The sequence below is a fragment of the Hyperoodon ampullatus genome (assembly GCF_949752795.1).
Source record: "Hyperoodon ampullatus genome assembly, chromosome: 5".
In the NCBI taxonomy this organism is placed as follows: Eukaryota; Metazoa; Chordata; class Mammalia; order Artiodactyla; family Ziphiidae; genus Hyperoodon; species Hyperoodon ampullatus.
Genome location: NC_136918.1, coordinates 32,890,564 through 32,916,316, shown reverse-complemented (window position 1 = coordinate 32,916,316; position 25,753 = coordinate 32,890,564). Strand labels below are relative to the sequence as shown.

Genomic DNA, 25,753 nt, shown 5'->3' with positions numbered 1-25,753 from the left:
AAAATTTAATTACCTGATGGGGCAGGTAAACCTCCACGTTCAAGATAAACAAGGAGGAGGTATCGCCAAAGGCTGCCCTCTCCCTGCGTAGCATCCCTCACAGCTCATGCCAAGCCTTGAATGTGACTGCCCAACCTTCGTTCTCTTCACTGCTGCCTCTCGATGGGGTTTTGACCACTGTGTGCCTAATTCTTGATTATAATCCCAATCTTGATTTTTCCTTTACAATGAATAGATTCCAACACTCTAATATTTGGGCATGCCAGTAAAATGCAACAGAACTGCTGATGATAAAACTTCTTTCCTCTGGTTAGTTCTTCCTCAGAAAATAATTTGTCCATACTGTGTGTGTAATACACAGTTTATTTTTAGATCTCAAATCTCAGACAGGAGTCTGGTACGAGCAAGGGTTCCTAAGAAGTTATCAGACATCTTAGAGAAATATATCACTCGTATCAATGCTATGTTTTCACATACAAGATAGCTTTTGGAAAATTAAATGGTTGAAATCAATCAATACTAGCTTAAAAATAGCTACAGTTGGATCACTGTATTAAAGATATACTTATTGGCATGAACAGTTAAAATTTTATCATTGTTGTGTTTTTTTAGTAGAAGATAATCACCTTTGCATTTCTTACACACTCTGAAGTGGGTTAAGTTTTATACTGAACCACAAGTAATGGATGTCTTTGAGGTTTTCACTCCTTATCTCTTTTCCCATTGGTACTGAACTTATTTTATTTTTAACATAGTTCCCATGTCCCATTTCCTACTCTTTTCCCTACACCACTCTAGAACAATCAGTTCAAGTCTCTTTGGGAAGGAAATGTTCTAGTAGAAAGGATAATTAAAGATATTATTTAAAGCAAGACAAAATTTATATTAGACTATCATAAGTGGAGTTTTATTTTAAAATAGCCTTTAAAACAAGTCTTGGTGAGTTTCTGGTTTCAGTTTATTCTTTAAATATGACTTCCACCAGCATTACTGAGCAACTATTTTCAGTGAATCAAACTATCTAGTGCAGTCTGCTCCCGTGCTCACTACTCGTTAAAAGGCAGATCTGACAATGGAATCTAAATGTTACATGTAAACCAAATGTTTAAAAATGGAATCCTAGTTTACTAATGACTTCTGCAGTTGTTTATCCTCAATTCTTTGTGAGCTTCAACTAGAGGTGACTTCTAACCTTATAGCTTTACATTTCTCACGTGGTGTATAGTCCATAATGTATAAAAAACTCAGTGGACCAGGGGCCTTGAAAGTTAAAGGTACCAATAAGTAAGAAAGATCCACATTTGGAGTGTGAATATTTGTCTTCTAATACCAGGCTTCCTTGGGGTGATGAAGCCCTGCATTTGTTTCTCCATCAATTCCTGGGTCATAAGGAGGCTACCTGGCCCATTTCACTAGAAAGAGTAATGGCTTCACCACATAAAGGAACACCCACATCTTGAGGAATCATCCTGCCTAAGGTGCAGACCAGAGAGGGGAAGGGAGGACAGTGCAGCCAGATTTGGGTGTTACCTCGATGGCCAGTTGGAACTGCTCGTGTTCCCGCTGCAGCTGCTCTGCTTCCGACAAAGAGCTGGCATTGACCAGGCTGGCATTGAGCATCGACTCCCCATTGCGGATCCATCCCAGGACCTAGGGATTCGGGACAAGAGCATAGGTGAATGGCCTTTCTGTGACAGGCCCTTCAGTCAGAGAGCTTGCTATCTCCTACCCACAGTTGAAAACAGGACAGGAAGAGTCTGGATAATTAAAATCTCCTTAAATTTGCTTCGTACCTTGCGCCATAAGGTACTTATTTTAAGTACCAACCTCATTCCCAACTTCATCTTTTCTTTCCTACCCTTAACACTCCTCAATCCCAGGCTCCTCAGCCGCTTAATTTAAACATTACTTCATCTGACTGCATTGTATGTATGTTTCCAAAGTTCCATCTGGAACATAGGATGGTATAAATAAATAAATGCCATCTGTTGGTATCCCTTTCATTTTTTTAAGGCCCAATTCAAATAACAATAACTGCTTGAAATCTTCTATACCTAACCACTCCTATTAGAAACAATCTCTTCATCATCTAGTGAAACCCAGATCAGTTTGCATGTACCACCTTTGTGGCACTCACCAAAGCCTGCCTTATTCAGTTATTTCAACCTATGTTTCATCTCCTCCCCTTACAATGTAAAATTCTGGAAGACTAGAGTAATATATGAGTCATATTTTAATCTCACCCAATGCCTAGCACAGTACCTTTCATACGACGGGTATGCAGTAACGTTTTTGAAAGAGTGAAAATACCCAAGTCACCGTGGAAAATACCCAAGTCACACCTGAGCAGTGTGTCCAACCTCCTATATCTTGCAAAATAGCCAAGAGTAGACAGGTTTGAGCTTTGATTGGTTAAACAATCCAAAGGGAGGAGAAATAAAACAAGCAAAATAGCATGAATCATCCACACACTGGATCATTAGAAAAAGGGAGAATATGTTATAATTGATTTAAATTATTTAGAGGCAATGGCTAGGCTGAGTAAAATTTCTAGGTGACCTTAATTAGTACAGGGGGAAAGAAAACTCAGCTAGGGAATATTAGAATAGAAGGAGAAATAGCTGACACTGTCTAGACAGTCCCAGCTAAAATAGAGATGTGGCAATAATCCAGCTAATAGAGTCAAGTGCAAATAATCAAACTGGAAGTAACAGGCCTTGAAAATCTACCTTGTGTTTGGTCATCAGAAAATTGCCAAATATTTGCTTTATTAAGGAGTCTGAGAGTTTGCTTGGAGAGGAAATAAAAATTCTTCTGAAATTTTAAGATCAGTAAATACCATCCATCTGTTCCCTCAAGGCAAAGCAGAAGACACCACAATCTGTTTCAGATTTTTTTTTCTTCTCTCAACTTCTTCATGTTAAACAATTAGAAAAATACTAAGTCTGATGTCCTATTCCATAACCCTCACAGGCATTTCTCAAATGTCCTCCTTAGGCAGAAAATGACTGATACCATATTGTTCATGGATAACATCGGGACATAAATCCCACTGAAGCTGGGCTATTTGGATTGAGATGTTAATTCATGGGCAGTCTGGCAGATTGTGGATGAGATGCCAATCTGTAAAGCAATTAGTTCCAGGAAATAACTGCTCAGAGCGTATGTGTGAAATCTCTGATGCCACTGGTGTGCTGTAGCTGGCTGACTATAGAGGTGCTAATGATATCTAAAAGCTGGCTGCAAGTTCGGGTACATGCATACATGGATTACATGCCCAAATGCTTCACCTCTTTGGAAAATGGAGCTCACAATTTATATTTTTGAATTATGTAAGTCCTTCTGCAGTGATTCATCACATCTTGCTTGGTTCAAGATTCACTTGAGGGTGTCAGAGAAACATTTTCTCAATGTGCATGACAAATCAATGCTTGAGGGACAATTTGACTCCCTCTGGGCCTCCTGAGTCTTGCTGGAATATTTTCCTCTCTAGTTTCAGTCAACTGAAAATATCAGTTATAGCTATGGTTGTGAGGTCACCATTTACCAGGTTTTCCATTTAGAAATATTATAGGTTTTAGTCTCTACAGCTTTCATTAAATGATGCCATATCCTTGATATCCTTGTTCATTTTTATTTCCCAAATGTTGTTTATAAAGGCATTCCAGGACTTCAACATGGGAGGTTTGATTTTAGGAAGATAAAAATGCACTGTAGTTCAATCAATGGCTTGGGTTCAGGGGTGGGACTGATGCCAATGATTAAACTACCAAGTATTTTTATCTTCCTAAAATCAAACCTCCCATGTTGAAGTCCCGGACTCAGTCCTAGAAGCAAAACTGGGAATGTGTAGAAAGAGCATAAAATCTGAAGTCAGAATACCTGGCTTTGTTACTGCCTGGTAAAACCATTTAACTCCTCTGAGCCTCAGCTTTTTCATCTGTAAAGATAGGATAATGGTACCTTCCCTTCCTATATCAGCGTTGATGTAGCCTACCGTAAAATGCAAAGCCTGATGATGGTGGTGCTAGCGATTTTTAGTTTTGAGGCAAAACTAGCTAATGCTATGATTCTTCATTTACACCTCTCACAATGAGAAGAGAAAAAGTTTAGGAATATTAACTTTTATTCTAGTATTTGTAGAGCTTATTGACATATTCTGATGTGATGTAAATACCTTAGCTGTTTTATTATCATCACTCTTTGTGCTCTGATCAATGCTAACTCTTGTTGGTATAATTTTCTATTACTGTCATCCTTTATCTTTCTGGTTCATAAAATTGGTTAGGTAAGGGATGTGGGAACAGATGTGTATGTATGACTGATTCACTTTGTTATAAAGCAGAAACTAATAAAAAAAATAAATAAATAAATAAAAAAATAAAAATAAAAAATAAAATTGGTTATTCTTGTGTGATCATCCAAATGAGAGAAAGGTAGTAGAAGAAAGTTTGTAACAAACATGGGAAAATGTTGGTCCTACTAATCTTGACCTGCATGACTTTGGAAACATCACTTAATCTCTCTGAGGCTCAGTTTTCTTAACTGTAAAATGGTAAATCACAGGGTATAGATGAAATAATTAATGTAAAAGTATTTTGCAAACCATATAATGTAATCCTTAACATGAACATTTTATACTGATCATTCATCTTAGACAACAGTTTACTGATAAGTTAGATGGTCTTTGAAGGTCATTTTGAGCCATAATATTCCATACTTCTTTCAAAATTCAGAGACTGCCCCTATAACCATAGGAATACCAGAGGAACTTAGCTCTGCAGAAATGAGGGATGGGAAGAGTATTGCTGCTTGGGGACTTGGGAGCTAGGCCACCAATTCAGCTCCCTCAGGGGTGAGGGGGCAACTGAAGATGGAGATCTGTTGGTTCCTCAGGCCAAGGAAGTTCAGAGAACCCCGGGTTAGGAGAAGCATGGATGTGGTTAACTGGACGTGAATGTCCAAAATGATGACACCACCTAAGCTGGTCAAGCTGGACACTGCAGCCACGTAGGCTGGGGAAGCTGCTTGGCTATGGCTGTGTTCTCTAGGCCACACTGACAGGAAAGCTATGAGGCTGCACTGAAGGACACTGCGTCTAACTCCGGCTACTGCAGATGACTTATCACAAGGCACGATGACTTCTGAAACTCTAGCCACAGGAAAATCATCAGTCCCTCAGGTGGTAACTGGGAGCCTGTCATATTTCTAGCGTTTCTTAGTTCTAAAAATTCACAGTTTATGAGATTATATGTGTTCATCCCTCATGGTTTTATAGACTATGACTGTGTGTCTTCCTAATTATCTCCGTTTTGAAACAAATGGATAGTGCTTGTACCTATGGCTGCCTCTCTTTTGGATCTACTCCAACTCCTTTCTAACTTTTATGTACAGTGAACAGAATGAAACAGTAGTCTATACAGGAATATGAGGAGAGGATATTTTCTCCTTTGATTTAAATTTCCATCTTGATCATATGCAAATTTTGGCCAGTATTTGGTCCACAGGGGTAATTTAAGTCAATGTCTTTAGTAGACAAATGATAAGTACAATTTCTTTCCCCAAAGCTTAGAGCTCCAACATCTTATAAATCCATTTTGGCCTATTTTCTGCTAAATGCATTGCTCTGCAGGAAACATGGAAATTCACTTAGTTTTATGCCCATTAAATAGGTTTTTCAAATCTTCCTGAATTATCTAATAAATGTGAGGCTATCCTTACCAGAGTAGCAATTTTCCTGGAAAGCAATCAGAGCATTCTGTGGGGTCTGGAGAATAATCTGAACTATTTTTCTAGAAGAAAGGGGGCATCTGGGTGGTCTATGGCCCTGGACCATAGGAATCAGGGGAATGGTTTCCCTTCAAGATTCAGCATTTCTCTGGAGATGTTGGGGACATTTATCTTAGATACAAAGTCCTATGTAATCCCTCAGAAAGCAAGTCAGTTGCATTAATCAGTTTCATTTGTTCTAAATACTTGAAAATAATTTTCAGTCAATGTCTGCGACATTACCTCTCCTCAGAGCTTCAGTTCAATATAAGTGTGGTGTAACTGCACGTCAGGTTATGAAGGCCAAATCTACACCTTTAATCTCTGAGCTCTAACAACACAGCTGTATCACAACACATTATGACCCTCTCCCTTTCTCTCCCCATTAATGGCACTTCAGTGAAGGTGTCTCTTTCTTTCTCTTTCTTTCTTTTCCTTCCTTCCTTCCTTCCCTCCCTCCCTCCCTCCTTCCTTTCTCTCTCTCTCTCTCTCCCTTTCTTTTTCTTTATCTTTCTCTTTCTCTCTCTTTCTCTCTCTCTCCCTCTCTTTCTTTCTTTCAGTATATTCAAAAGAGAAACTCTCAAGCTAGTGTCTAAATTTAGCCCAAGTGATCAGTACTGACATCCAAATTAAGTCCCTCTTTCCAAGCGTCAACAGCTTTCAAGTCAATATTTCCTGCTCCACCAACTTCCATCAAACGCGAATGCCTTGTCGGAAACTGGACCAGACGACCCCTAAAGGAGAACAAGCTTGTCTAATGAGGCACAGTGGCTTAATGGAGCAGTGGTCCCTCGGCACCTCCGAGGGCCGCAGTCCTTCACGCTTTTCCTAAAGGCTGACCCCAGCAATCCAGTGCCGTTTTGAACTACAGTCCCCCTGTGTGTCATCCTTGCTGTGGTGGAGAGAAGGAGAAGGAATGTTCTCACTCCTGCAGAAGAATTCTTTTTTGTCCTCCAATTCATGAAACACTGAACAGGCACGTACACAGATATTAGTCAAGGCTGGATGATCCATACATAGATAATCTCCTTTCCCACTCGACAAACTACCTATCATCATCCCAGCTCCCCATCCTGTACAGAATGGATACTTGGAGGATTAAAACTCATTTCATTTCCATTTTCATCTCAGCCAAGAAAAACATAATTAGGAAGTTGGCTCTACTATGAATGCTGTAGCAAAAATAAATAAAATAAAAAACCAGGAACAAAAGCAAAATTATATATTTAATTTCAAAGTCAATTAGGAATATTTTTCCTGTTATCTGGTTTATTGAGATGACATGAACAAACAGTAGAGGAGAACTCCCATGGCCTGCTGAGCCCGCTGCTTGATCTGGCTGGTGCCACCCCCTCTGCCAGGTGTAGGCCATGCCTACCCATCTTCTCAGACATGGCACTGTGGAGGCCAGGAAAAGCCCAGACTGCATTCTGCTGGAGAGCTTCTGTCTATTTCTCCTGGAACTCCAGGGTGGGAGTGGGGTCCAGCAGAGGCAAATTGTAGGACCTTGTATTTCAGAGGCTTGGGCTCAAGTTTCAGCTAAGTAGCCAACAGGCCCTGGGAGCACTCATCCTATGGTATCTCAGTTTCCTCATTTGTAAGCTAAACGTCCACCACTTTCTCTCATGGGCCTGTTCTCCTAAACCGAAATCACAAACGAGAAAGTACTTCTCATATGAAAAGAAAGTACTATCATTACTGCCAAGAGATTCAGAATTTGAATATTCATCACTGCTCTGGGCCTGCTAGGATTTCTACCATGTCCCCATGAGTAACAAGTCTCACCAGACATTCAGGTGTGACTCCAGTGCAATTAAACAGAAAACAACCCGGATGGCAGTGCTGTATCTGGCTTTGCCTGGGGCTCAGTGATGTTACCTGTGCTCAAGATGGATCTTTAGCACAGAATGTGTGGACTCTTAGTACTCTTTGGAAAAGAAGGGGAGCAGAGAAGATAATTTTTCACATTATAATAAATAGTATATAATTAAAACATAGGCATTAGCAAGGAATACCCTGAATAAAAGGGGCCGAGCAATAATTAAATAAAATATGTTTTTGTTCCCTGTGCTAAATTAATAGACAAATCTAAAAGCTCTAGCAGTCACTGAACATAAGAAAAAACATTTAAAAGAGGAAGATGTGTCTCTGCTTAGGATGTTTTGGGTGGGGCTCTCCCTAGAGGAAGCAGGGGGATAGGGTTGCTTGGGAGAGTCTGGAGCACAAGGAGAAAACACTGAAGTGCTATGAGCTCTGCCCTGCAGGGAAGCCCTTCTGCACCCATGGAGGGTGAAGGTGAGGTCTTTCCTCAGTGTGAGGTCTTTCCTCGCCTCATTAGACCTGTCTGGTGACCTTTCTAAGCTTTGGTGACTTCCTCTGAAAGGAGAGTAATATCAGCTTCACAGAATGGTTGTGAGGATTGATCAAGAGATAGGTATAAAAGGCACACAACACTCAATTAAAGGAACTATAATTATATTTGTATTTCTTCAATCCCACTTTGTCTAAATAGGAAATCCCCAATAATTATGCTAAAAATTCCCACTTAGTCTGTTCATGATATAAATATGTAGTATTTTTAAAATGTATCATTGGTCATTGTGTGTATGTTCCTAGAGATCCCTAGGAATGGTACAGGGATGTCCTTTAGAAAGATAGCTAGTATCATGTCTCATACAGGTAAGTACTCTTTTCTTTTTAAAATTGGCTTTAATGTGACTAGAACATTTTCTTATAAGAACCGCACACACATTGAAAAGAATGATGGGAACTGAAGGATGGCTACCCCTTATTGATTCTCAAGTATATGTCAGGTCCTGTACTAGGCACACAAATTAATCAAGCTGGCTTTAAAGTCTGAATATGTTTATTGATACAGGCTTTGCATTTCCTATGAACTCTGGGCAGGGCTGAGGATAGAAAGGAAGAGAATCGATTCAGTGACTGAGGGCAACTTGGAACAGCACTGAGGTGCTCTCCTTAGATTGTTATATGTCAGAGAAATAATGCACTTGTAGTTTGAGCCATTGTACCATTAGATCTATTGGTTAGAGTCAGTAGATAGCAGCCTAGCTTTCAGAAACGAATACAACCACTCCTTAACTTACCTATTTCCTAATTCTGGTTATACCGGTGGCTCTGTATGCCTTACCCCATTCCAGGAGCAGGCCCAGGCCAGACTCAGCCACTGGGAAGCCCAGGCTGCAGGACGAGAGTCAGGCTCACCTGTCTGACCTCTGCCTGGAGGTGTCGCAGTTGGAGACACTGCTCGAGCCGCTCATGGGTCTGCTCTGCGTTGAGCTCCAACTCGTGCTGCTTCTCCTGGAGAAACTCCAGTAGCTCTTGCACCTGGGCTGCCAGATCAATGTCTTTTTCACAGATTAACTCAATTCCTGATTTAAACAAAATGTAAACCATTAAAAACCAGGTAGTACCGTAAAGACTACATTTCCTTCTATATGCACATGAAAGCTGGAATCTGGAAATAGCCATCACCAGCACCCTCCCAACCTCTGCATATCCCTCAGTGAAACTGGATAGATCACCATAACGGGTCTTTGTTTGGGATGCTCGAACCATGCCGTCTCTGTTGGATTAACTGATCCTTTGTCAGGAAACAACTCTTCAACAGATGATCGGCTCCTTATCAACTGGAGTCAAAGAGGTGGTCCTCTGGATTCCATCCCAGACAAGGCTGCATACAGCAGTCCCTGCTGGGCAGTTTGCCTACACCCAGAATATTCACAACCGAGCCTCTGGATCACATTGGGAAATATAAAACAAAGCCCCAGAGACCCTGTCTCAGGAACTTCTACCAAAGGCACACTCTCTTTTAGCTGGTCAGATGCAATTTACCATTGGATGCTAAGTCCATTCTGAAGAGAATAGTTGGCCAGTGGTGATTTTCTTAGCCAACTACCTAGGTCCCCTAAAAAAGCAACTCAGAAATTCATCATTGCCACCACCAACACACCTGCCTGATACAGTGGGGGCATATAAGGAAAGTCCGTACACGCTAAAGGAAATTCTTTTCTAGAAGCAAAAATAGTGTTTTATATAAGAACAATATGGGAGAGTGGGAAATTTTTTTCTGGTGTTACATGGTAATAATTTCAGTATCTTTTCATGTTTATTTTTTCTGTCCGTTTCATAATTCCAAGGCCCAGCTCCTGAAATATCTGTGGGAGACAGAGAAGAGAATGACTTGTTCTTTTAGCAGTCAACTTCCTCTAGTTACTATCTGCAATTACCAAGGGGATGAGGTAGAGCATCTCCTTGACTGAAATTAAAAAATAAGAAGAAATAAAAAATTTCCACCTTTGCAGTGCTAGGCAACATGGGATGACCCTTGGCCTCCATGTTTACTTTTTAAAATGTAATTTAAGATGCCCCTGCAGGGGGCTTCCCTGGTGGCGCAGTGGTTGAGAGTCCGCCTGCCAATGCAGGGGACACGGGTTTGTGCCCCGGTCTGGGAAGATCCCACATGCCGTGGAGCGGCTGGGCCCGTGAGCCATGGCTGCTGAGCCTGCGTGTCCGGAGCCTGTGCTCCGCAACGGGAGAGGCCACAACAGTGACAAGCCCGCGTACCGCAAAAAAAAAAAAAAAAAAAGATCCACCTGCAGAAGTGAATCCCTGTTTCCAGTCACAATGCAGATATTTTTCCAGCTCGTTTTCTTCCTGCATGCATCTCTGGTGTTTAGTGTGCTGGGCTTGGGCAAAGTGTCTTTCTGTGGGAAGCTCATGGCTTACCCATGCGACATCACATGCAAATGGGCTTTCTTAGCCTGGTGCTTCATCAAAGGGACCAGCCACCTGCTTAGACGATCATCCAGAACAGGCTCCCTGCCTGGCCGGAGACTCCAGCCCTTCATTTTCATCTATCTTGCTTGATTTTTTTTTATGTGAGATGAACACAGGAAATAAAATAGGTGAAGATGGTGTAATCAGGCTAAGAACAATTGTTTTATATCCACTTTTCTTCCCTTCCTCCAGATCCACATTCCTTCAGCCCAGAGTAGCTTCCATTTTGGAAGAACACAGGCCTTTTCTTTCCTTTTATGACACAAGTACAATTATTTGTGGCCCATTATTTTTATGTATATCTGTTTTCCCCAGACTGATGTTCACTCTTGATTAATTCAGTAAACATTGACATTGAGAATTTGCTATGGTGAGACATAACCACTCTGCTGGATACCGGGAACGTAAAGAGAAGAGAGGAGGAGCCCTACCCTCATGCTTCTACCAAAGCTACGGGAACGCAAATAACCCCAACAGAATTCAGTATGCACTAGAATACCAGTAAAATATACAATAGTTATCAAGCTTTACTGAACTTTTACCACGCTTGTGTTTCTCTCACTGCATCCTCACAATGACTGCATAAGATTCCTATAATTGCCGTTCTTCTGAGGAAGGTGAAGCTTAGAGAGATTGGGTAACATGCTCAAGGACACCCAGGTAGTGAGAGGTGCGGCTGGGACCCCAACAAAGGAAATCTCTCTCTCTCCTGGCTGTACCCTTAACCTCTATGTGCAAGGAGAAGAGTGATCCTCACAACCTAATTTTTTTTTAATTAATTAATTTATGGCTGTGTTGGGTCTTTGTTGCTGTGCACGGGCTTTCTCTAGTTGTGGTGAGCAGGGGCTACTCTTTGTTGCGGTGCATGTGCTTCTCATTGTGGTGGCTTCTCTTGTTGTGGAGCATGGGCTCTAAGCGCCGGCTTCAGCAGCTGTGGCTGGAAGGCTCTAGAGTGCAGGCTCAGTAGTTGTGGCGCACAGGCTTAGTTGCTCCACGGCATGTGGGATCTTCCCGGACCAGGGCTCGAACCTGTGTCTCCTGCATTGACAGGTGGATTCTTAACCACTGTGCCACCAGGGAAGCCCCTCACAACCTAATTTAAGACTTCATTTAAATGCTGGGTCTGGGTATTTTCCAGGCACAGTAAATTTGAAGCACCATTGCCACAGACTCCATAGAGTTTTCACTTAAAAACCTTGCATAAAGAGAGAACTTGACGCTTTAAACCACAAAAGCAACGTATGCACAGGATACGCAGCTCCTGTCTTATTCCTAAGGTCATGTGTAACAGTCACATGGTTGGTGACATTAGGGTGAAGACCTGGGCCATAACCAATGGGGGCAGTGAGGCTGAATCATGGCTAGTGAGAACTGGAGGGGACTTTAGGAATGAAGGCCTGCCTGCCACACTGGACAAAAGAAGAAACTAAGGTCTACAGAGAAAGAACAGGGACTTCCAAAGTCAAAGTGCTTGTTGGCGGTGCAGCTGGACCTTGAATTCAGTCAGTGGGTTTACTCCAAGTTGACTCTTTCCAGCAAACCCTGCCACTTTCCAACTTGAGGCCCAGTAGATAACCCTAAACAAGGAGCAAGTAAAGAAACTTCCTATTTTGCCAACTACTGCTAAGGCTGATGTTGATTTAAACAAGGCTTTTGCTTTGGTTAGGGTTGTTGGCACATCAGGCGGATTTAGTAGGACCTGGCTGAATGTTACAAACTTCATACCAAAAAATAAGTGTACGGAAATTCCTTACTTCTCCTATAAAAATCCAATAAAAATCATTTACTCCTACAAAAATCAAAGCATAAGCCCTAATTATTTTAGCCTGGAGGGTTAAATAGCAACCAAGTTCTTAATTTTGCTAATTGTCCTTTTTCTGAGACAATAGTTTATTTTACCTCTAGTTCAAATATAGTTCATTAAACAGACAAGGTAAGTGCCCAACCCATTTACTGCCTCAGTCCGGTGTCTCTGAAGTACTGCCTTCCTTGGCCACCTAGGTCCTCAGTAAGGCCCACTCTCGGTCCACCTCCAACCTCCACCCCTGGACCCCAGCTCTGGCGTGTTGCTGCCCTCCCTTCCTCCAAGCCAGAGATGAGGTTGACGCCTCCTCTGCAGGACAGGCACACGGCAGCAGACAGAGGGAGCTTCCCTGAGAGCCTTGAGGCCTCACGGGCTATGCCAGACTGAACAGCCAGCTGAGGAGGAGCAGAGACTGAAGAGGCCAATCAAGGCTCTTTTGACAAAGCTCATTCCTAGAACAGGATATGTGGGGGTGGGCAGCCCATCTGCTTGGGGTGTTTTCACCCACTCAGCCCTCATGGTTAAGGTGGCTGCCAAGCACAGCCAGTCTTCAGGGACTGCCAGCTCCCGGCAGTCTTTCCGTTACCAAGGATACCTGGCTCTTGGACAGAGGTGCACTTGCCCAAGGTCACGCCAGCATCCTGCTCCTACATGCCACAGGTTTTCAGGCAGATGAGGCGCTCCACCTGCCAGACACGTCAATACTGAGGGATGAAGGGATGGGGGATGAGCATCCCTGCAGAGTTTCTCTGCACAGCCTCTCTCCTGGGTACTATGTCTGCATTCTCTCATGGTTCCCCATCTTAGTTGGATAGCAGGCTATGGCGAGCATCATGAGGACAAGTTGTAGGGTGAAACCCTGACTCCAGACAAGGTTCTCAGTCACAGTTTGCCCCTTCCCTAATAAGGCCTTGAAAAGGTACAGCTGTGGCCAAGAACACTGCTTCTCAAACTTTAACATGCACATGATTTACCTGAAGATTTTGTTAAAATGAAGATTCAGATTCGTAAGTCTGGGATTCTGCCTTTCTAATCAGCTCTAGAGTAATGCTGGTGCTGCTGGTTCAGGGCCCACACTTAGAGTAGGTCCTGATCAGTGGTCCTGGATTAGTGCATCAGAATCACCTAGAGGGCTTACTGAAACAGATTGTTGGGCCTCACCCCCAAGAGATTCTGACGTGGCAGGTTCTAGGGATGGGCCCTTGAACTTGCATTTCTAACAAGTTCTCCGGTAATGCTGATGCTGCTGATCTGGGACCACATTTGGAAGTCGTTGCCCTGGGGCACGTCATAGATATCAGCTGCTGTGATTTAACCATCAAGATGAAAAGCAGTGGTTCTCAGCCCTGGCTGCACAGTGGTATCACCTGAGGAGCTTTTGCCGATGCCCAAGTCCCATTCAGAGGTGTTAGATCACAGTATCTGGGCACTGTCATTTTAGAAATAGTCCCCAGATAATCATGTGAATGAAGGGGCTTCCTGGAGCTATGTGGAGTGTGGGCTGCACCCTGTAAACAGGCCTGGGTCTCATAGGCAGCTGCAGCCTGTTCACAACAAATGAAAATTCAAGGAAAGATTATGCTGACCAAAGTAAACAGAATTTACTAGATTGTCTCTCCTCTGGTTAGAAGTGAAGTTCCTTTGAATGCTGCTATGTCCTCTATCAGGTCATTAAGAGAAACACAGTACCCTAAAGTCAAGTCTGACTGCTAAAGTCTGCCTGACAATCTCATGATTTAAATATCCTTCACAATCAGCAGGGACGTGGACAGACCATGTTTTAAAGAGTTGATGGCTTGAGGCCCTATCTGCTTCTTCCTGGAAGAGCCAGGTGGGTGGCAGTGTGGAGACCTGGGTTCTGGCACTTCACTGGTGTGAGTCCAGATCAATGACTTCCTCTTTCTGGACTAGTTGGACGAGGGGACAGCTATGGCTCTCTCTGGTTCTAACATCAAAGGCTGTTCTAGAAAGTGGCAGGTGTAACATTAAGTGTTCATGGACTTGTTGGATAAACAGTGAATAGGGCTTCCCTGGTGGCACAGTGGTTGGGAGTCCACCTGCTGATGCAGGGGACACGGGTTCATGCTCCGGTCCGGGAGGATCCCACATGCCACGGAGTGGCTGGGCCCGTGAGCCATGGCTGCTGAGCCTGCGCATCCAGAGCCTGTGCTCCACAGTGGGAGAGGCCACAACAGTGAGAGGCCCGCATACCGCAAAAAAAAAAAAAAACAAAAAAAAACAGTGAATAAATCCTGAGCAGGAAAAGAAGTCAAGCCTGGATAACTTGGCCATGTGTTTTTTGAGAAGTTATAAAATTATATGACCTCACCATAAACTTTATCAGTACTTCTTACACTCAAGCACAGACAGTTTTAAGAAAAATGAGGACAGATAGGCCTGGACTAGAATGAGGAGCCGGCTCTGGCGGTGGAGGACAGGGCAGGGGAGTGTGTGCAGGGCACAGGGGTGGAACAGCAGCATCCGTACATCTGAATACAATTCACAAGGATGCCTGACGGCCTTTGCAGTCCACCTGGTTTATTTCTCCAGACCACCATGTTTTTGGATCTGTGCTAATTTCCATCATTGGTTTTTCCCCTTCTCCCCATAGCACCAGGAGAACCTGGCCCTATTCCTATTTTTATCATAGCCTAACCGGGCAACCTCAGACAAACAATTTCAGCTCTCATGCTTCAGTTTCTTTTTCATTAACATGGGGTCAAAAACCTCTGTTCCTTGTACCTGTGGGAAGAGAATGAGTGAGTGGAGCGGAAGGGCTTGTTGGAGTCAAGCTGCTGTCCTTGTCTTCACCACCTCCCCACCGGAAGCAGGAGCACGGGACAGGTCGCCTACCTGAGGCCTGGACCTCCATGATGTACTGGTGCAGATCCTGGCCCTGCTGGATGACCTCGAAGGTCATGTTGTTCATGGCTAGCTTCCGCTCCGTGTGGCGCTGCAGCCGCTGCTCCGCCAGTGTCAGATCCTCCGTGTTGAAGTCATTCATCTGCCGAAGCAAGTCCTCATTCCAGGCATCTAGCTCTGCCGTCACCTGTGAGGGAACCACCATCAGTGCAGGCTCACTGGTCCACAAGAGCCTTATTAACTAACCCAAGCTTCAGAACTGTCTCTACTTTGCATCTCTTTTTTGACCCCTAGACTACGTTTAAGCATGGTGCCATACACCCACATATGCATGCCTTTAAAAGTGCTCTCCCTGTGTTTCAATGTCTACCAGCAGCAGCAAACACTTACATGATGGATTATGGTTTAGAAAGGTTTTCACACTCCATCTCATCCTACTCCCACAGTAACCTGGAGAGGCAGGCAGGGTGGACATCCCCAGGTCCATCTCACAGAAGAGGAAGCTGACGCTCACTCACACAGATGGAATGCTTTGCTCAGAGTTCACCCTGCTCATGAGGGGCACGACCTGGGGACATTGCTCACTTCTTCTCCTGACTGCAAAGACTTTGTCCCCCATACCACAACCGTTGTTGTAAAGATCTCATCATCGGAGAGGGCCTCAGAAATTAAGTACTGAGGGCTTCCCTGGTGGCGCAGTGGTTGAGAGTCCGCCTGCCGATGCAGGGGACACGGGTTCGTGCCCCGATCCGGGAAGATCCCACATGCCGCGGAGCAGCTGGGCCCGTGAGCCATGGCCGCTGAGCCTGCGCGTCCGGAGCCTGTGCTCCGCAATGGGAGAGTCCACGGCAGTGAGAGGCCCGCGTACCGCAAAAAAAAATTAATTAATTAATTAATTAAGTACGGAGTCTAACTCTTTTCAAGAACCAGAAACAGAGGGCTGGAGAATCCTGGTAAATGGCCCGAGGTTACACAGTTGGTTAGACCCCAAACCCAGGGGCCCTGATCTGGTTCCCATGTGCTGTTGTACAGTATTCTCTCGGCTACAATGGCTGATACCAGGAAGTGGTAACAAAACGAGGTAGAGATGTATAACTTACCTCTAGAAATCCAAGCAGATTAAACTCTATTGAGGCATGACTGAGTCTAATGAAGACTGAGCATGCAGTGAAGGAGACCCTCGCCCTAAGATGACTTTGCTAATTGGTTACTGCTCTACGCCTTCACTCCCGTGATGTGCCCTTGTTTACTCGCAAATGTGTGCCTGCAAATAGAGACGGAATCCTATACTTCCTTTACAATCGCTGCTAGCATCCACATAGTAAGAACTCAGAAGTATTGAATTGGATAATAATTCCACCTGATACGTGAATCAAATAAAACCTTTTCTAAAACGGTTTTCAGGTCTGTTCTCGCAGGCCAGCCCTGTGGTAGTCCTGTGAAGGCAATGGCACAGGTGCTGTCACCCTCTTTTCTGGGAAGAGGCAATGGAAGCCTCACCCTAGATCACACAGTTGCAGTATGGCCCAGGCAGCCTAAGCATATGGCCCAGAGCCCAGCTTAGTGATTTTCATCATGCTGGGTCTCATCCCAGCTGACATGTGGCATAACCTTCCCAATTACCAAACACTGCTGTCCAGGAGCATCAGGGGACAAAGAGAAGGAAAGATGCAGCTGAGAGATGGTGCTGTTCCATGCTGTGCCGGGGCCATAAAGGCTGGGATGGGAAAGGCGAGCAGTCCCTGTGAGGGGCTGCCATCCAGGACACAGGATTCCACTCTTTGTCTAACAGTAAGACTTTCCTCCACTGAAAGTGCAGTTTCTCTCTTTGAAGCAGAAATGGGGAACTGTAAAAATATTACCTTCACTGTCGTGGGTTCTCACCTCATGCTGCCACCTCTTTGCAGGTCAACTAAGGGATCCACTGAGCTCAGCCTGAAAACCTAGTATCTACTTATTGTGGGGAGCCCTTGGGGATCTGGGAACCAGTGGGTTGGTAGGCAAACAGGTTTTTGTTATATCCCGTCTTTTTAAATTTTTTTAGATTTTTTTTGACGTGGACCATTTTTAAAGTCTTTATTGAATTTGTTACATTATTGCTTCTGTTTTATGTTTTGGTTTTTTGGTTGCGAGGCATGTGGGATCTTAGCTCCCCGACCAGGGATCGAACCCACACCTCCTGCATTGGAAGGTGAGGTCTTAACCACTGGACAGCCAGGGAAGTCCCTATATCCCATCTTTGAAAAGCACTTCATTCTCTAACTAGAGAAAGGAGTTAAACTGAGAAAAATAAGAGAGATAACTTATAATTTATAAGAGATAACTTATAGAATGAATAGGCCTTTGTAGACTAGGCCTATAGCTATGTTTTCCCTTCCTGTATTTAAAAAAAAATTCAAGTATAATCTGCATATAATAAGACACATAAATTTTAAGTTTTAAATTCAGTTCTATGAGTTTTGACACGTTTAGTTACTGGTGTAGCCACCACCAAAAACAAAATATAGGACCTTTCCATCACCCTAGGGAGTCATCCTTTCCAGTCAGTTCCTGACCCTGCCCCACTTCAGGTACCATTTTCTGATTTCTGTCCTCACAGATTCTTAGATTCCATACAAATGAAATCATACAGTATGGACTCTTTCATGTCTAGCTTCTGTGTTCAACACACTGTATTTAAGATTTATCTGTGTTGTATCAGTTCATTCCTTGCTAATGCTGAGTTCCATGGTATAGAGATACCGTGATTTATGTATCCGTCCTCTAGCTGGTGAACTCCTGGGTTGTTTTCAGTGTTTGGCTATTATGAATAAGGCTGATGTGAAAGCTCTTGCACAAGTCTTACTGTGGACATTGGTTTTCATTTCTCTTGAGGGTCACTTAGGAGTGCAATTGTAGGGTCATAGGGTAAGTGTACGTTTAACATTCCCAAGAGGAATTTCGCATTCCCTGTGAAAGTTCCAGTTGCTCACCATCATTCGGTATTATCAGTCTATTTAATTTTAGCCAAGCTAGTGGGTGTGAAGTGATATCTTATTATGGTTTGAGGTTGTATTTCCCTGATGACTCATGGTGGTGAACACATTTTCATATGCTTATTGACCGTTGGTATCTACTTTCAGAAAGTGTTGAGTTTTTTGCTCATTTTTCGAAAGCTAGGTTATCTTTTGATTATAGATTTGTAAGAGTTCTTAATATATGCTGGATATAAGTCATTTATCAGATAATATATGGAAAATAGACCAAACAAAATTTTTAGTCCATTTCCTTGTCTACAAGCTTAAGGAAAATAAAAATAAGAAAACAAGCATGAAAGGAAGAGTCTGCCTTTTCTTTACATTTTAGCTTTTGTTTTGTTTTCATGAAACTGAGTCTATGAAGAAGCTGTTTGCTGCAGGAAGATCCCAGAAGGGTCCCAAGGCCTGAGTCTGTGGAGCAGAAAGGCAAGTGTCGAGGGTCCTGGTTAGGGCAGAGCCAAGGTGAGGTGCTTTGGTTGGGGAGAGTGAGGCTCAGACGTCTGGTATCTTGGGAATCTGAACCTAAAGCAAATGTGAAGTATGCCCAGGATTCTATATCTGGTGTTTCTATATTCCTTCCTTCCCCTTCTCCACCCGTACCTCCCAATACCATTGAGCTGAAGGACCCAAGTCTGTCATGAAGCCTGAAGAATGAAAATTTCAAGGAGCTACTCAATGCAACAGCCTGGCTTCCAAGCCTCCCTTCCTGGGTCTACGTACAGTCATGTCTGACTCTCTTCCCAAATCCCCAAGAACTAATGCCCAGAGCCTTGAAATAGTCTGATTTATGAATTTCGAATGTCGTCTGGAGTTTAAATTATTTTCTTTCCTGAGTATTTTCTGTTTCCTCCAGGAATATTCTGTCATTGGCTTCCCTCTCTCCACCTGCTTTCTGGGGCACAAGGTTGGCATATAGCAGGGGCTCTTTTTTTTTTTTTTTTTAAAGAAAAAAATTTGATTTCAAACCTGAAGCTTGCTTTACAGCTAATGAACAAACCTAGCCTTCTGGTCCCATCTCATGCTCTTCTGTTATGTGAACCAGGCATCTGGTTTACTCCCTGATCCTGAGAGGTAGTTCTGCCCTCTCCAATCACCTTCTCTGGTCCAGCAGCCCTGAGACATCCTTGTCCCTCCTCCCAGTCTGCTCAAGTCCTCAATGCCCTTCAAAGTCACCCCTCTGTCATGAAGAGCTTCATGACAACCCCCAGAACCTGACGTTTTTCTCCGGCTTATCTCATAACATGGGACATGGGCTAATTTGCTAATACAGAGACAAAGCCATGAAAAGAAAAACCTGTCTGGGGATTGATCTGGTGATCTAACTCCATTTGGAAAAGAAACCTGGAAGAATTTGTACTAGGCAGAAACTAGGGCCTGAACCAAATGAGTGAAAGATGGAATAGAAAGTACCCACAGGGCATTCAGCTTTCAATCAACCTATTTTGCTTTCTCCTTCCACTCAATTAGCTCCATCTCGGCTCCTGGCTCACTCAGCTCCTCTCTGGGCTCCAGTGGCCCCTCTCTGCCTCACTCTTCTGAATTAATTGGCATGTGAGGATATGAGAGATACATTGCCAGTGTTTCTATTCTACCAATTATCTACTCTAGAGCCACAGCCATAAGGAAAATCAGAGAAGGAGGTGAACAGGAATTTAGAAAGGATAAGAGGCAGTGGGAAATGGGAAGACACTTCAAAAAGAAGACCAAGGCTTTCCTACCAGATGAGATTCACTGAACCCAGTATTCTGCGGTCAAAAACTGACCCAAGGGACTTGGTTTAGCAGTAGCCTTGGGCTCTGTTCTCAGAAAGCCCTCTTCACTGGCTCCTCCCATTTTCTGGGTCCTTCCCAGGAGTTACGTGTAGAGAATGCTTTCTCCCCTCACCCCCAAGTGTACCTGCCTGAAACAGAACTCACCTGTCCCACTTTTCCCACTTCCTATGATCTATTCCCATCACCTTAGCTCTTTATTATCAGCTGCAGAGTTGGAAATATCACTGTGTAGTCCTTTCCTTCAGATCAGTTTCAGATGCTGGTGATCATGATGAAGATGATGATCATGGTTAAAAGAAGATTCTATCCTGAATTGTGCATTTATTATGGGATAGACAGTGTTAAGCATTTGATTTTCTTTTATTTCATCCTCATAGCAACTCTAGGAGGAAACGAAGGCACACAGAAGTCAGATCATTTGCCTCATGGTCTCAGAGCTGGTGGTGGCAGAGCTCAGCATTCAACTACAAAGTCCAGGGCTCTTAACCACGGTGTCATATCAACAGAGCTGGTCCAAGAACTAACTTCAGGGGATAGCTTTCTTTTTATTTTTCTCACTTCAGAGAAGTGCCTGTTTAACCTTTCCCCTGTTTTCTTCTCTAAAAAACCCCCCACAAACTCCTGATAACTCCATTTTCTTCACTTCACATGAACCTTTGAAATTAATCATGTGCTTTGAACAGATCAATTAACTGTGTGTTTGTGGCCTTATATAATGCCAGGAATATTTTACCCATTCAAAAAAAAACCACACAGCCTTCCCCCAGTAGGATATTTTTGTTGAAGAGTTGGTAAATTTAAAAAATTTGGTGCTTTGTGACCACCTAGAGGGGTGGGATAGGGAGGGTGGGAGACACAAGAGGGAGGAGAATGGGGATGGATGTATATGTATAGCTGAGTCACTTTGTTATACAGCAGAAACTAACACACCATTGTAAAGCAATTATACTCCGATAAAGATGTTTAAAAAAATTGACACTGAGTATTTATACTCAGTATAAAGGTCACGTTAACCTATCTAGAATTCTCTGGTTTCCCAGGGGCCTTTGCCATGAACAGGGGACACATCTGCAATCCGGCATTGGGGTTTGAACACTGGGACAAAAGCTGTGGCAAAGAGAAGTGTAACCTGCCCTCTGCATGGGCACGTTCTCTGTATGGCAAGCGCAAATGCCTGTGGCTCTCACAGCAGTTACGTGAACACTCAGGGATTGCCTAACAGGACTGGGTAACAAATTCAGAGAGAAACAATGGGGGAGAATAAGATGGAATGTTTGCTTAAAGTCTGGATGCAAATACATATACATATGTATATGTATATACAGCATATTAGTATTGGGTTGGCCAAAAGGTTCATTCGAGTTCTTCCATAACATCTTATGGAAGAAACTGAACAAACCTTTTGGCCAACCCAATATATATTATTTAGGTATTTTATTAATAATAACAATGCTGACTACAATGTATTAAAGTGTTTATTAAGTGCTAGGCACTTTGCTAAAAATGTTCTATGTGTTAACTCATCAAATCCTTAATAACCCTATGGGGACTGGGAATTATTATTCTCATACCTATTTCTCAGATGAGGAAACCAAATGAGTAACTTGTCTAAAAATCACACAATTAGTAAAGCTGGTGAAACAGGTTTCAAACCCAGGCACTCTAACTCAAAATACTGCATACTCAATGACTGCACTATACTGCCTCTCAGCAAAGGGCGTGTGTGTGTGTGTGTATGTATCAACACTGCATATGTTATGTACATTAAGGTCCAGTCCCATTCCAACTAACAGTGGCGAGGAAGGATCCAAGGCATTTCATTGTGGTAAGATGCTCTGAAATACATGAGCTGTCAATTGCAAATGAACATCTTTCTGTTCTAAATATAAGGTCATTATTTGTATTAAAACGAGAAAAGCTAAAGCTAAATATTCTCCACTGACCTACAAGTGCTGGCTGATAGGGAAAGACATATTGCAGCTAAAGAGACAGTCTCACTGCATGGGAAGGGTTATTTTATCTATAATGGGTATGTACATTGATATGCATTATCACTGTGAAGCTAAAATAAACTAAATTACCATAGCTGTTTTTTCTTCTTGTCTAGTCTAGTGTTAAGTTTTTTTCTGTTAATCAATTTATAAATGAGGATTAGTGAATTCTAATACAGATTATTTTAAAAGTATATCATAGAATTTCCCTCTGTTTTAGAAATATATATAACCTGTCTAAAGAGTTAAAATATTTCTTTATGTAGCTATAAGAAAACCTTTGAGGATACTGCAAGAGTTTTCTGGAAAAGCAGAAGGACTTAGCAGTAAAGATATCCACTCTGTTTTTTGATTTTTGGCAAAAAAATGTAAGAACATATTGCAACACTGTAACTGATGAGTTCCAATGTTTGGTCACCTAATTTCTATTCCAATTGGATAATTTGGATAATGGAACACAATTTTTATGACCAAGTTCATGTTCTTTTTTTCATTATCATGATTAAAACTGAGATCTTTTATAATCATGACTGATCTTGAGTCTTTATTTTGCCCATATCTTTGCCTCTTAATCAGTTTGAGACTTGTAGGACTCTATTCTGTTTTCAAAAAAATCTCTCCTCTGTTGAAGAGCTCCTATGATGAATACTGTTCACCCATTCTAAAACTTATCAATGCTTGAGTGTCAGAATGGGTTTTCTCCCGTGAAAGCTAAACACCCAGTGCTGGAGCTTACATCATTTCCTTCTACTGAGTTCCCTGTTATCTTTACCAGAAAGGAGAAGCAGACAGCATTTGAACCTTGATAATGTCACCTGACTTCAGGTCCACAGCTCCTTACCCACCCCATTACAGAATGATCTGAAAGCTTCCATCAGGGATCTTTGATAATTTGCCAAAAACAAGTGACATGCCGGAATACTAAAGCTGTGTAAATAATCCTTTTTTTTTTTTTTCAAAGGAAGATGTTAGGGGAAACTCCCAATGATCCTGAAACCAATTGACAAAAGTCTAGAAGAAACTATCAAATAACTATTTTGTGAGAATTTTGGTTTACTTTATTGTATTTATTCTACATTTCCTTTGCAAATGATTTGGGGTACATTTAGAAAATGCTGTAGGAATCCCAAGGGAACCCACAAAAATTGATCTCAAATAGATCTCATTTTCTTTCTTGATATAGTTACTAAATTGGTGCATTTAAGGCATGTTACAAACATGGAGAACAGCAAGGATTTGCAGAGTCTCACACTGTATCTATGGAGGAAAGGGCTATGAAATTGGACTAGAAGATGATGTGGCCCTTTGAAGGAATGACTGTGCAGGCTGATGGCTGTGTCACCAAAGGAAAACTTCCAGTGAAGCACTGCAGAGCCCTGCCTGACCTGGCCAATATTTCAAGTTGTTGAAACACTGATAGCAATAATAAATTAAATTTATTTTGATAAGCTGAAGAACTGGGCCTAAAAAAAAAAAAGAGTAAAATTTGAGAGGAAAAGTACATAAAAAGCTTTCATTTAAGTTAAAAAAAAAAAAAGTCAGTGTATTGGAAGCACGTATCTTGAAAAGACAACCAGGGGCTTTTAAGGGAGCACAAGCCTCAGCAAGACAGAAAAGGCCCCTATCTCCTGGGCTGTGCTGGGAGAGCGCCAGGGTCCTGGACACACAGCTCCCAAGGGGTGTGTGTAAGCCAGCCGTGGCTAACTACAGCCCAGCCAGCAGGGGGCAACCAGGAGAGGTACAATGTGTACCCAGAAAGCGGCGAGTACATCAGAGCTATGTCCCACAGAAAAGGGCTGACAATAAAGAGAAGTAGTTATCGAAGTTTTAGAGTCAGAGGGGACTGCAGAAATAACTTACACAATCTCAACACTTTTCAGATAAAGGAAAAGAGGTCTGTGATGAACATCTTCAAATATTTTTAAGGCTGCCAAATAAAAGGGAGCAGATTTGTTCTGTTTTTCAGAGAACAGAACAAGGACCAAAGGGTAGAAGGGTGGAGATCTTGGTTCAACACACTAATGAGATCCTGAGCTCCCTCCTCTCCCCAACCCTGCTTCTGGGCTCTGGAGATATTCTGGTAGAGGCTAGATGGCATCCTTCAGAGATGCCAAATCCTAGCCACCAACTTTCACCTGTCCTCCAGGTGTCATCTCATTGGGAAGCCTTCCACGGGCAGCCTGAGAAAGCTAAGCATTCCTGTCTCAGTGTTCTCATCAAGCTGTAAGCTTCTCTCTGTCATAGAATGATCACATTATAGGATGGTTCTATTGCTATGGTTCTCCCCAACTAGCCCACTGATGGCAGGAATTGTCTCATCCTCAATGCCCAACACATTTTTTGGTGCATAGTAGGTGCTCACTAAATGTTTATCAAGTTGTATTGATAGTAGGTGCTCACTAAATGTTTATCAAGTGTAAAACGTGAAAGGCCTCTGCATACAACCAATTGCAGACTTGAGACCACCAGTGCAAATTACAATCAGCTTTCTCTCCTCTAGGCAGAATTTTCCTCCTTGAAGGCCATTTTCCTCAGCCTCAGCCTGGCCCCAGCTTGTCCTAATGTGAACTCCATGGATTTATAGTTTGCTATTCCATTCCTTACCTGGGTTAATGATGCAGATTAATTTTCAGGTACATTGAGAAAACTTTGGTTTTAATTATAGAGTCAGAAATTTAAAAGAAAGATAATAACTGTGGCCTATTTTTTAGTCCCTTGTATAGAGTATCTTTCTTGGTGTCGTTCCTAGTACAAAATTATCCGTTGATAACAGAGAGAAATATTCTCTGTATATAAATAAGCATATATATGTGCATATATATTATATGCACACGTATTTGATCAAACCAATAAAAAACGATACGATGTTTCCCTGGACTTTCATAGGGTACTGACACTGGAGTCTCACTCGGAACACATGGCAGGTGATGTGGTGGGCAGGGCACCTCAGGGACGGGGGAAGGACCACAATGCAGAGGGGTGGACTGGCTCATTTGTTCAGTTGCTTTCAGCATATTTCAAATTATTGCTGTTTTCATGTGCCCAGTTAAATGGACTTATCTATTATCTAGTTTTAACTAAACTACCCTTCACAAAAAGACGTGGCTTAACACGGTTCCTCAAAGAAACTACAGTTTGAAGATAATACTAAACATGAAAGCACAAGAGAACTTTGAACTCTTTGGCAGCCACATGATGGGGTAAAGAAACAATGACAATCTAATCAGGTCTGTCAAGAGACCAAAACCAAAAAATAATTGAAAATTGATCAAGAAGACTATTTGAAATACGGAACTACAACTTCTAATGAAAAAGCCAAACTTCACCTTAAAGGCACAGTGAATTTTGAGATTATTAGTGACAGTATAACATGTATATAATTTATAAATTAATATGGATGCGTATATAGGGGGTTGCAAGTTCAAAAATATTTTATTGAGAGAGTGTCTAATCAAAAGAGTTTGGAGACCACTGTCCTGTTCCTGCTTCTAAAAATACTTTTTTATTTCTTTCTGATCATTCTGATTAATTGTAGAAAAGGTGAAATGCATGGAGTTATCAAAAACAAGAAGAAATTATCCATATTCTTACCACCGCAAAATAAACATTATTTGCATTTGGTGAAGTGTCTCTTCCATTACAACTGTTTCCTATAACTTATCTTTCATAGGAGGCTGAACTTACAGGGAAAAAACTTTAAAGAGCATCATGTTCCGCTATGGGTCACTTCATCTAGTC

General features: G+C 42.4%; 1 protein-coding gene across 11 annotated transcripts in view; it reads right to left on the bottom strand.

The window, feature by feature from the left end:
* The window catches only part of KALRN (kalirin RhoGEF kinase), a gene marked incomplete at both ends in the record, with an annotated part of 640,695 nt that overhangs the window by 263,436 nt on the left and 351,506 nt on the right, over positions 1-25,753 (bottom strand). For all 11 annotated transcript variants that reach the window (XM_079705108.1, XM_079705114.1, XM_079705116.1 and 8 more), the window contains 3 exons: positions 1,531-1,650; positions 8,995-9,161; positions 15,227-15,422. In XM_079705108.1, coding sequence (XP_079561234.1) covers positions 1,531-1,650; positions 8,995-9,161; positions 15,227-15,422 — 483 coding nt within the window. The remainder of the gene's footprint in view (positions 1-1,530; positions 1,651-8,994; positions 9,162-15,226; positions 15,423-25,753) is intronic.